The sequence below is a fragment of the Bombus pascuorum genome, chromosome 11, assembly GCF_905332965.1.
Source record: "Bombus pascuorum chromosome 11, iyBomPasc1.1, whole genome shotgun sequence".
In the NCBI taxonomy this organism is placed as follows: Eukaryota; Metazoa; Arthropoda; class Insecta; order Hymenoptera; family Apidae; genus Bombus; species Bombus pascuorum.
The window spans coordinates 8,652,537-8,664,856 of NC_083498.1; the positions used below are offsets into that span (position 1 = coordinate 8,652,537).

Here is a 12,320-nt window from a genome sequence, read left to right on the forward strand (position 1 = left end):
AGACACAACTCCGCTCAACATCTGTTTCCCATTTGTCGCTGGCTGTCCTTTCAAGCAAAAAAAAAAAAGATTTTGAAAAAAGAAAAGAATATATATAGTATACAATCACGATGACAGATATACGACACGTAGTCGAACGATTACAGCAATATATCGTTCCGTTTTGATTAGACGATCTTCTCCCGAAGAGTCCTGCAAAAAGCAATTATGCATCACTACAGCTCCTTTTTTTTTATTTTTTTATCTTTTTTTTTTCTTCAAATACCCCAGTCGTTCGGTTTACGACGACCCAAAGCTTCTTCTCGGTCGAACTCGCTTTTGGCGAAGGCTTAATACGGTGTTTTCATAGAGTATTTAAATTCGATGAGATTAATCGCTTGAATATTGATCTATAATTAAGCATATAATAAATAACATGGTTGCAAAGACAGGTTCGAATCTTGGAAATCCAAACTCGATTTTAGAAAACTATGATTCACTTGTTTTAATCCGATAAAGTTTCCCGTGTGTTGCATTCAATGCAATTTAGACTTTGTCCTATGTCTGACGTAATACGCTCGCGAGAAAACGTGCTCCTCTGAACGGAACATAGCGTTAATCGTATTGGAGAATTTGATATTTATCGTAGATTATATTTTATTACTTTATTTTCCAAACTATCGTTTATTTGTTAAAATTATCGGAATGATGGATCGTTCAATTTTTGTTTCTGCAATTCGCCTTCGCCAAGAGTGTCACGCAGTCGCATCTTTATGTTCTAATTTGTACGTTTCCTCGCCGCTGATCATAGCGTTTTACCAAAAGATAACGAACGTGCACGGACGTAGATCTTACAATACTTAATATATAATATCGTGCTATGGGACTGTTATCTCTTTCCATTCTTTTCATAAATTTCGAGAAATTGAACGAAAATAAATATAGAAACGTGTACTAACGTAGTCGTCGACGAGATTCGAAACGATCGAAAACGCGTCCCTGTAGCGCATATTCAAAGGCTCTGGAAAACGAGCAATTGCCAAACCAGCCCCAGTTTTTCGCCACCCCTCAAAAATAGCACGAGTACCAAGCACGATTGTCCTGTATATCTATATATATTTAGCCGATTTGAAAACGCGAATCGTACAAACCTTCTTCACATTCTATTTCTTCCCACTTTTTACGAATTATAATCCATATTATATTTTATTCCAGATTGTCACTCATATATATTTTTATACTACTGCATCTGAATAGCGACCGAAAAATATATTCGTCATATATCCCGATTATTACTTCTTGTAATACCCGCTCAACCACTTGGTCGTCATGATTATTACGTATCGTGTTTATCATCCCCCCGAGCACAATTCCCGCGGCCAAGATCTGCACTCTGCCGCGTTCAATTCCGCTTTCCGTTCGTCCTGTATACGCGTGACGTACGAGCCAATTATCGTGGCAACGATTTCGCTGGATCAGCAAATTCAGCAACTGGTCAAACTGCTGCATAGTTACCGTACAGATGATACCCGTAGGCGGCGGAGTGCAAGTGCTGTGCCCCGTTTAGTTTGATTTCCGCTTTTCAGTGATTCACAGAGCCATGCTACGTTCCATTCCACTTTGCTAAAGTATCCGTGATGCGATACCGTTTTGAAAAGACTCATACAAATTCGATGTCATTACATGCTGATCGATGTTCGAACGCTTGTTGCTTTTCTTTTCTCGCTCTTTCTATCTCTTTCTCTCTCTTTCTTTTTTTATTTTTTTATTTTTATTTTTTTTTATTTTTTACAAGTATTCTCTGTATATTCGGAGAACTTCTCCTGTTTTTATGTGTCATGTGCAACGGACTATGGCTCTGTGCTGCGTCAGAAGAAAAGGACGTTGAGCGTTCTTCGACTAGGAACAAGAAATTTCTGGAAAATTTCGAGGTCGAGGAATTTTGCGAGATACGAAAGTGAAATTGTTATTTTTTGGTGATCGAAACGAACGCAGTCGAACGTCCTTTTCGATGACGGCAACTCCTCGCAGCGTGTCCTCCGCATCGGGACGCCATTTTCGGTGCTCTTAGAGGCTGCATCGTGTACGATCGACGAAACGTGACGGCTGTATGTCGTTGGATGAAAAACGATACAGACAGATGCCGATGGTTCGTCGGTGCACGGTGTCTCGAGACCGATAAAACGCGTCCCGACGACGGAAAAGTCTCCCCCACCCCCCCACGAACAACCACGTAGCCGGTGTACGTGAGAGTATCACGCTCCATAGAACACACCTGTGGCATAACTCTCTCTTTCTGTGAAGCCTGTTGAAAACCTTGCGACTCGAAGTCTTTCTTTTCTTTCTATTCTCTTTTTTCTTTCTTTCTTTCTTTCTTTTCGCGCCTGACATACATCACACTTAGCGTCCACACCACCTTGTCACTCTTTCGATCTATTTCTGTTTAATCGATATAACAACTCTGTTCTTTTAGCGGACCCGTCTTATTATTTTCATTTTACTATATCTCACACATCGCCATGATTCGCCTCTTTTCATTTCCTAGCCTCTGTTACTCGTGTACACGTCGCTGCGACTCTTCCTTTCTGTATATTTCTTTCTTTTCATCCGATCGTTTATCGAAACACTGTCCGACAAAAGGAAACACGTACAGTAGTGCTCGCTTAAACTCCAATAGAGTTTCGCCTAAATTCGAACGACCCAAAATCCGCTTATACTCCCTGTACTGTTCGAACCGTCGAGTGTAAATTAAACCTATCGACAAACACAGCGAATAGACATAGTTGGAATAAGTGAAAATAGCGATCATATTCCTATATATTGGAATGAAACCTTGCTATAAAATGATAAGAGTTTTGGGACTGGTATCCCATCACGTTTCTCTGACCTTACTGATCTTACTATATTCGTTCGACAGTTTCCCTATACTTGATCTATTTGAGTCTATCTAAACGTCAATCGGTATAAGAAAAATTATGCCCAAGAAACGTGCAGATTCGCTCCACTCAATTACCGTGTCTTTTGCATTAGTCTCTCGTTTGTCCTCTCACTTGTTTCCGCTAAGTCTATTCTTCCCCTCTGTCGAGGAAATCTCGAGTCCTCCCGTACGAAACAAAATCGTCGCCCTCATCGCGAGCTTTGCAATCTGATCCTCGATTTAATTGTAATTTAATCGAGCACCGCTGTACACGCATATATATATATATATAAGTATATATATATGTGAAACACGAAAGTAGCCACACGCAAACATAACACACGCGCCCATATACTTACATAAAACTACATAAAACTGTTTTTATACGAGAGGAACGTTCCCACCCTGACCTTTTTACATTTTGTGTCTTTTCCCCAGTGTTGAACTGCAGAAAGCTAACCTAGAGGCCCAAAATACCCAAACCCCTGGCAGCGGTACCACTCCCGGGGCATCCGGGGCCAGTGCTTCTCCCTCTACTACCACTACCACTGCCTCTCCCTTGGCCAGCGCCATTCCTTTGGCTCAGCTGCTAAGCAAGCCAGGCGCCCTCAACGCCCTATCTAGCCTCACCGCCCTCGGCGGACTCACGGAATTGCTAGGTGGCGCTGCTGGTGCGGCTGCATCCGCTCTTCCGGTCCAGACAACCGGCGTTCACCGGTCGCACAAGTTCACGCCGAGGCTACGTAGCCCTGGCGCACCCGGGCCCACCGAGAGCGGCAAATTCAAATCCGAGCGCACCAAGTACAACCCGTACTGAGCCACCGACCACGAAGAAACGAAGGAGAGACGCGAGATCAGGGAGATCGTTACACGTACACGCATTACTCATCACAATGACCATTACAGCCAATGCCACGATTTCCACCAATACCACAACCACCACTATCATACACACACGGAACACGAGATTTACATCGGAGAAAAGTGCGTACGGACGCCAGGGTAGCGCGAGTCCTGATCAAGACTTGGCTAAGGATCGGACCAACACGATAGTTTCAGAACGGACTACCAGCGATCATAGCGATGATGATGCGTGATGCATAGGGTAAGACGCGCGACGACCGTGCCACTTGCGTCCTACAATTGCTGGTCGCGGCATCGACCTTCGTGTTTTTCTGTCGTTTTTTTTCTTTTTTTTTTTTATATATATATATACATAGTCTTCTTCTTCTTTTCTTTTTCTTTTTCCTTCCTCTTTTTTTTTTTTTTTTTTTTTTTTTGTATACGATATAGAATGTACCAATCAATTTGTATTTCTACTTTTTGAAAAGGAAGGTTGAGAGATGGTTTAAAGGCGAGATCCGACGCTAAGTCTTCGGGCCTTCACATTAAGCGCGACACGACCTCCGAATCTGACTTACTTTTAGTCTGAACGTATCACTTGCTCTGCGAAACGCGCGATTTTAACACGATTTCCTTTCCCCGTTTCGTATACATTTTCTGTTTTATTGGATAACGGTATTTGATTTTCAGAAAATCATAATACATCGTATACCGCACGATGATGGTTAGTTGACGTCGACTCGGAGGGCGCGACCGCTTGTGCACCGTCGCGAAACAGCCTTTTTTATATATATATATGTATACATATATATAACATAATTATGATGAATTATATTAATTGATTAATGTCGGAAGTATAAAAGGCTCTTAGTAGCGTTAGGCGATTCCGATGTAATTTTTTCTTGTAGCTATATAGCCCGACCACTTTTCAATTTTGAGAGAGAGAGAGAGAGAGAGAGAGAGAGCTAAATATGTCGCGCGTGTCGGAATTTTTAGTAGAGAAAGGAAATAAATAATGGAACAAAAAAGAGGTTGGAAACGACGTGTGCAACATTTATTAGATATTACTATGATTTCTTTTTTCTTCCTTTCTTTTTTTTTTTCGATTATATCTTTTACATCGTTTACACGAGAGAATGTACCTACATGAGAGAAGAGTGTGAGAGAGTTGAATGAGAGGAAATGAAAAATGAGAAAAAGCGAAGCGTAATGGCGTGTTCAGATACGCATCGTGTCCGTAATCATGTAACCGTGCTCTGAAATCAACGCCGGACACTTCATCCGGAAATAGAATATGGTCTATCGCGACAGCGCGAGAGAAAGAGAAGAGGTTAAAAAAATAAATGAAGAAAGAACAAAATGAGAGAATAATGACAAGAGAGCTTATTCATACCTCGACATGAGGTATAAACGCCGCTTCTTCGAACGATCGGAGTGAGCATAGACATATTGTACTCGCTAAATGCGAAAGAGACAGAGGGAAAGAAATAAAATATACGCAAAGTAATCAATCGATTTACGATAGTGGTCGTTTTATTGTAAGGATGATAATTATATACGAATAAAGCAAATAATCATATTCACGAGAAACATATATATGTATAGATAACAATATATATATATATATATATTATTATTAACATATGTATGTATATATAAATAATATATATATATATGTGTGTGTGTGTGTATACATATACACGTAAATATTAATATACGGGAGATAGAGAAGAAAGTAACGATTCCCCCAGCGAGTTCAGATTAATTAGCGTTAATTAACATTTTAGATACGTATACACAATCTGTTGTTTACACTTATACAACTGACATACGCAGACACACGTACACAGAAACATAAGGATGAAAAATAGATGAAAAAGATCGTGTTTTATCGAAGAGAAAAGTCGCATTCGCCGCGGATCGATCAGTCTTTTCTTCTGGCTCGTCCCTCAAGAATGTAAAATGCAGAACGAAGATATAACGACGAACGAAGAATGATATTTCAATAAAATATGAGTCGATCAAGATGGGAATATGAATCGAGTCGATCAATTTTGTTAGGTTGATAAGGGAGGATCGAAAAAGAAGTAAAGACACGGTGAATGGACGTCGATTTTTAATGACGATCGGCTGCGTACGAGCTCCCAGATCAATGTTTGTGTGCTCAATTTCTAGTTCGTAGCGAGAGAAAGAGGAAGAGAGAGAGAAAATACGTTGCATAGATCAAGCGGATGTAGATTTACGATCGACGAGTGCTAGAACGCTTGTTCACCGATTTTTGCCGCGATATCGTGATCACGATAGATCGGATTCTTCGTTCTTCACGATCGCTCGAAGTTACGTACTACGATTTTGCCAGCTTTTTTATAATTTTTTTATTTCTCCATTTATTGGATTTGTGAAGCCTCGTTTATTTTCATTCGTTTGTATAATTAACACTTAAAAGCTACCATTGAAAGAGACGCCGTCGTATATAGAATGTTATTTTACAAAACGATTATCATGCAATTATTTTAGTTTAGAAATCGATAAAGTCGAGCGTTGTGAACGTTTTATTGTTATTCGTTATTAAGAGAAGTGATATCGAACGAAATTATTGAATCGAATAAATCGTGAACACGATCTCGCAGCTCGTAGTATAATAAATGATACTTCATATTGCGTTTGACATTCTGTACACCCATATGTAGTCTTGTCCCATATTACATACATATATTTGGTTCTCTCTTGGAGACAATAATGATTTCTCACGTTGGTGGCGATTTCCGTGAAAAATCGACCAGACAAAGATTCTGCAAGTGAGAAAAAGTGAGAAAGAGTGCGTGTGATAGGATAGAGTGAAAGAGAAACTAGCGTGAACGAGAGAAAAATAATACGATGAAACTAAAGCGATCTTTTTCTTTTTCTTTCTCATCGTTAAGGCGAGAAGGGAGGTTTGACAAAATATATCAAGATTCAAAGAGTATACACACACAGGATTTTGTAGGTAATGTTAGTCTTCAACTGTATATTGGTCTCTTATAAACGATGTCGCAGAGCTTGTGTGCTTAACAAGACATTAGCTACCCTGTATCTCACCTTGTTAAATAAAGCTAGGCGTGTTTAATACAAAAAAAGAAAACAGATGAAATACTTTGTGAAAAAGAAGCAATTTCGACGAGAATTGAACACACGAGAAAAAGAGATAATCAAATATCTCGGTATTCCTTAGAACGAGGTCTCGCAATGCACTATAGTTATTTTCAAACAGTTTGCCTTGGTATAATAATCAATTATTATCTTGTTGGATAATATTATATAGTAGTGGCGGCTACAAATAATAATTATTATTGTGTTATTAAAACGCTACTATTAGTCTTGTTACGATGAATTCTCTGTATTGAATATTGCTCTTTCGAATCGTTGATTCTCAGAAAATGAGAAAAATGTGACAAAGGTATGGTTAGCTGTAAATACGCGCTGTTCTGCGCGAGTTCTACCGTTATTTATACGTTCCCATCGATCCAGCCTCCCTGCAAGAAACTAATTCTGTAGTACTTTGCGCGACCACGTTTCTCGCTTCTGCTGTACTTTTATTGTTGCTACCTCCTTTTAGAAACCGGCCTCGTGTTTCGTGGAACGAGCGCCTCTGATCCGCGTCAAATCGAACAACGTGAAAACGAAAGAGAGTCGAATTTTACAACGAGCGACAGCGGATTTTTCATTCAAAACAAAAATAGATATAAAAAATGAATTTGTAATCGTAGCTTCCTTTTTGGCTATTCTTGTTACGTTGGTCCGTGTGCAAGGGATGATGTATGGATATATGCAGATATGTTAGAGAATTGATATTTTAATCCTTTGATATATTTGAGCATTTTTTATTATTCTTAATGGTGAAGCATATAACAGTTTAATTTTGTGAACTGTGCGTCGCTAATGATGAACGTGAGATGTATGAATATTGTTGGAGATTTTGTTGGAAAAAAGATGGAACAGGAGGACCAGAAATATCTTTGATATGTCATTGATGATCCACAATTTTATATCAAAACTTCACGTATAAATATAGAGTGCGATTTAAAGGTAAAGAAAGCTACGTATTATCAAACCAATGCCACTCGTTTGCACTGTTCGATTATCCTCGGTTTGTGGATCAATTCAATTTGTAACAATCATCATATTCCACCAGAGTCGCTCTGCCTCGTATGAAAAATGTCTCTCAGATTCCTTTCTCGTTCGTCGATTTGGTCTGGATCCAATCCTCGAAGGATCAAGGAGAGTAGCATCCGATCGACATAAAACAGTCGATGGGGAAATATCATCCACCATCGATATTTTGCCTATATTTTTATTTTTTTTTTTTTTCTTTTTCTTTTTTACTGCAATCACGAAACGACGATTAAAAGAGAAAAATGTTTAAGATCGTCGCGTGCCTCGTTCACGCAAATCTTCTGTTTGCAATCGAGATACATTGCAACCTATTGCCGCGTATAGCATACAAATCTCTATGTATAGCAAACACGATACGCAGAGTGTACATGCATTATGTTATGTGTACATACGTGCATATATATATTTCGAGAAAAAAGAAAAAAAAAAAAAAAAAGATACGTACCAAGAGTGGAGAGACTCGTACAGAAAGAGGTGTAGAGAAAAAGGGAGAGAGAGAGAGAGAGAAGATGTATCCATCCAAACAACTTGACCCAGGCTCCTGCCCGTTTTTGGTAAGCACCATCCGCTCCTTTGTAGTCCCGTTAATCGACACATACTCTTCTTCCCAATTTTCGGCAACTAGCGATCTTATTCTTATTACTCTATTCGTTTCTTTGTTTCTTCTTTCTTTATATATATTTTTTATCTATTAATTAACCGGCTCTCTCGAAATACCCGTTTCAAATATTTAACGTTCCATCGTTTTTTTTTTTTTTTTTTTCGTCACCTTTGTATCTAGTTTCCATGTTTTCACATTTTTCTTTGATTTTTTTCATTTTTTGTAATCTAACTTTTTATCGTGAAACAGACGATGATCGCGACCAACGGAGTTGCCAACCAGAACCGATTTTACCGACCAGATCATCCGAACCCCTCCGGGAATCATTCTACGCGAATGATTACTATCAATTCGATGCACACCCTTCCATGCATGTTTCCGCTCGAACATTTTTTTGAGAACTGTACATTGCATTTGAGACCGCGTTGACTACGCTGTTATCGATACGCGGCGTTTGTGTGATCTCCCTTTCTATCCTTCTTTTTTTTTTTTTTCATTTTTTTTTCCACTTTTTTTTGGATTTTAATGACGGTTCACGGAAGATGTTCGTGGAGACTGTGCATGTCGAGAGGGTGTAATCGAGAGCAATCTGTACCTCGATTTTCGAGGATCTTCTTCCGTAGATCTGTCGCATGTTACCTGAGGAACGAGGGAGACGACGAAGCGCACTCGTTTGCACCTTTTGGAAAAATATAAAAATTTCGTTTAAAAGATATTTCTGCTATATGAAAGAAAATCAGGATTTTTTTAATTGAGCTTAGATTATTATTTAGATTTAGATTAGATTATTATTATAGATTATATCATTATATAGATTTAGATTATTATTTAGATATAGATTTCTGCTATATCAAAGAAAATCAGGATTGAACTTAGATTATTATTTAGATTTCTGAAGGTTCGAGATTTGTATTTTCGTTTGTGTGCTAATTCCTTGCAATAGTATTTTTTCTTCCCTCTTTTTTATTTTCGAGTGTACAGTGTAATTATTCTGTGAAATATTAAAGACAGAGAAACATCAATTGATTTGGAGGGAATAGCTACTTCTCGTGGATGATTGTTTTTACACATTTCGAGATATATTAAACAAGAGAAACAGCGTGCAATCGTCGGGGAAATATTTTCCACGGATATTAACAAATTCGAAAATTTAAGTTAAATATAGGATCGTCTCTTGATTTAATTATTTCACTGTTTCGATTGCGAGTGGTGAATATACTTGTTCATTGCTTTTCGCTGTTTGTGTAAGTATTGATCTTGTTTAATATATCCTGGAATGAAGAGCAAAACGAAAGGAAGAAGTTAAAAAGTTAAAAATTGTTTTTCTCGATATGTACCTCGATATTTAAATATCTAAAATTCCATCAGACATAATCCATGACTTAATAGCACATAGTAATTCATCGGAACATAGCAGAAAGTGTAAAAAGAAATTAGAGAAGCGTGTTGATATTTCAAAAAGGACAAACTTAACAGAATCTGAAACAGTGGGATTCTTAGAAAAATTCTTGAAAAATGTACATTTTCTCGCACGATGTCTGCTGTCTTTTATAGTACGTTGTATAACATAATGTTATATCTTATACGATGAAATTTAAACGAATCAGAGTGTTTCATAAAACGTTCGATGTTGTTGTATTTCTGCTCCAAATCAATTGTTTCGAAGCTAATCACACGTGTGCACTCGATCAAGACATTTAATTAAATTCCTTACTAACCTGACGTAACGTACATTGCTTGCTCCTATCAAACAATACACGAACTAGCCTTTCGTCAGCTCTTCGATGTAAAGACTATTCGAAATAGCAAAAGTCAATGAAAGTGCTCGACATGAAGAAGAAACCTTCGAGTTAAATAAATCTTGTAACTTATTTCTACCTACGTTTTTGCTCTGTCGTTGAGAAACGTTCCCCGAAAACGATCCAACAAGAGGAACCGAGCAAACGAGAGCGTTTGGTCGTGTCCACGGTCGGCTCGCGTGTATCGAGCCAGGGAATCGGCGCTGCTTCGCAAAGATCATATCCGGTCTGACAGACACGGCCAATTCTGTTTCAGGATATCACAGGAAACGACGGGACTGTCGATACCCGCGTACCACTTCATCCCGCCGGACCACATCGTTAAGTCGCCGATCCACTAAAAGTGGTGAGACACATACGTATGTCGTTGTCGTCGTCGAAAGGACGCGGGGCGTCACGACGCACGCGAAGCTGTCAATGGCATCTGGGGCTGGGCCACGCACTGTGTTCAACCAGCTTGCTAATCGACACACATTTTTAACACTCGTATTACACCCACGCATACATGATACATATACACGATTATAAAGCACACACTTGGTTGAGAGAGGAACAAGAGCACACACGATACTACACAAATACACACACAGACACACGGTGAGCAAAAGATGAACAACAAAAATGGAGCACATCGTCAAGATAGGAAAAAGAAAAGGGAGACTTGCATACACGTACACGCATACACATATAAATATTTATATAAACGTATACATGTAGGTATACGTTATAAAAGCGATAAAAAGCAGAGAGTGGTAGGCGTGAGATACACGTCACCAGAGATTAGATACACGTTGTATGCATAAACACGTATACACACAGAGGTATAGAGACATATATATATATATATATATATTATACACACACACTGACACATACACATACACACGTCGTACATGCATACGTGAGAATATTGTGCGCGCGCTCTCGACAAGAGAATCACAGAGGTGTACATAAGTGGCGAGAACGCAGAGAGAAAAGGGATTAAATCGAGCACGCGCTTAATAATAATGGTATATAAAAAGAACAAAAAAAAAAAATGAAGAAAAAAAAATAAGAAGTATAATACATGCAAGTAGAGACGATGAAGACACGCACGCGCGTACACGGTTATATGATATATATAAATACATATATATATATATACTCGAGTGTACAAAACTGTACAAAAAGATATTTAAACGAACAAATGAAACAAAACAAGCATACAAACAAAGTGAAAAAAAAAAGAAACAAATAATAACGATGCACGCCGCAGCCCGTCACACACACACGGTGGCTGCTGCCGATTGGTAAAGGGAACAAGCCAAAGATATGTTAGTTTTCATTTTTATATTTAAAAAAACGAGAGAAAAAAAAACAAAACGAGAATAGATGAGAGAGGCGGGAGAGAAATACTACGGCGGCCGAAAATCTCGGATCATCGGCATCTCGATGATTGGATCTTTGTTTCCGTAGGTGTCAGTTGTATAGTAAAAATATTGCTACCTTCGATCGGAGAAGGTAAAAACGTGCAATTTTGTATTGAAACAGCACCAACTTAATTTCTGTTCGAAGTTGTGTCAACGTTACGTTCAATTATACAAATTTGTACGAACCATGTTACGTTGTGCTTCCAACTAATTTTACTAAAATTCCTAATTGAATTAATCACCAGAATACATTGATCTTTAAAACGATACTCGATGATATAAATTATCTTCCAACTATTGCTTCAATTCTTCCATTGTTTGTAATTCTTAGAAGATCGTTAAATACGATTTAACAACGTGGTTAAAATACAAAATTTCAGCATTCTAGGCGAAATTAGAACGTAGAACCTAGAAAGTATTCTAGGCAATTTCGAACAAAAATTGAATCTCGTTGGTATCGCGCGATATAACGTTGCACAATTCGTAGCACCAATTATGGAACCAAAGATCCGATAGCAGAAGGGGTAGTCTAATATTTTCGGTCAACATAGTACGAGAGAATTATTATTATAATTATTATTAATCATGAATGTGTGAAGCAAAGACGCTGAATAACTATA

The 12,320-nt window shown here is 38.4% G+C and overlaps 1 protein-coding gene across 4 annotated transcripts in view; it reads left to right on the forward strand.

Annotated features, from left to right (window-relative positions):
- LOC132912277 (poly(rC)-binding protein 3) overlaps positions 1-11,348 on the forward strand; it is an 86,168-nt gene extending 74,820 nt beyond the window's left edge. For 3 of the 4 annotated variants that reach the window (XM_060969620.1, XM_060969622.1, XM_060969621.1), the window contains exon 8: positions 3,335-4,181. In XM_060969620.1, coding sequence (XP_060825603.1) covers positions 3,335-3,713 — 379 coding nt within the window. In that variant the 3' untranslated portion in view covers positions 3,714-4,181. Of the gene's footprint in view, positions 1-3,334; positions 4,182-10,547 lie in introns of those variants that run through there. The other variant, XM_060969623.1, reaches the window with a different exon arrangement.
- The last annotated feature ends 972 nt before the right edge of the window (positions 11,349-12,320 follow it).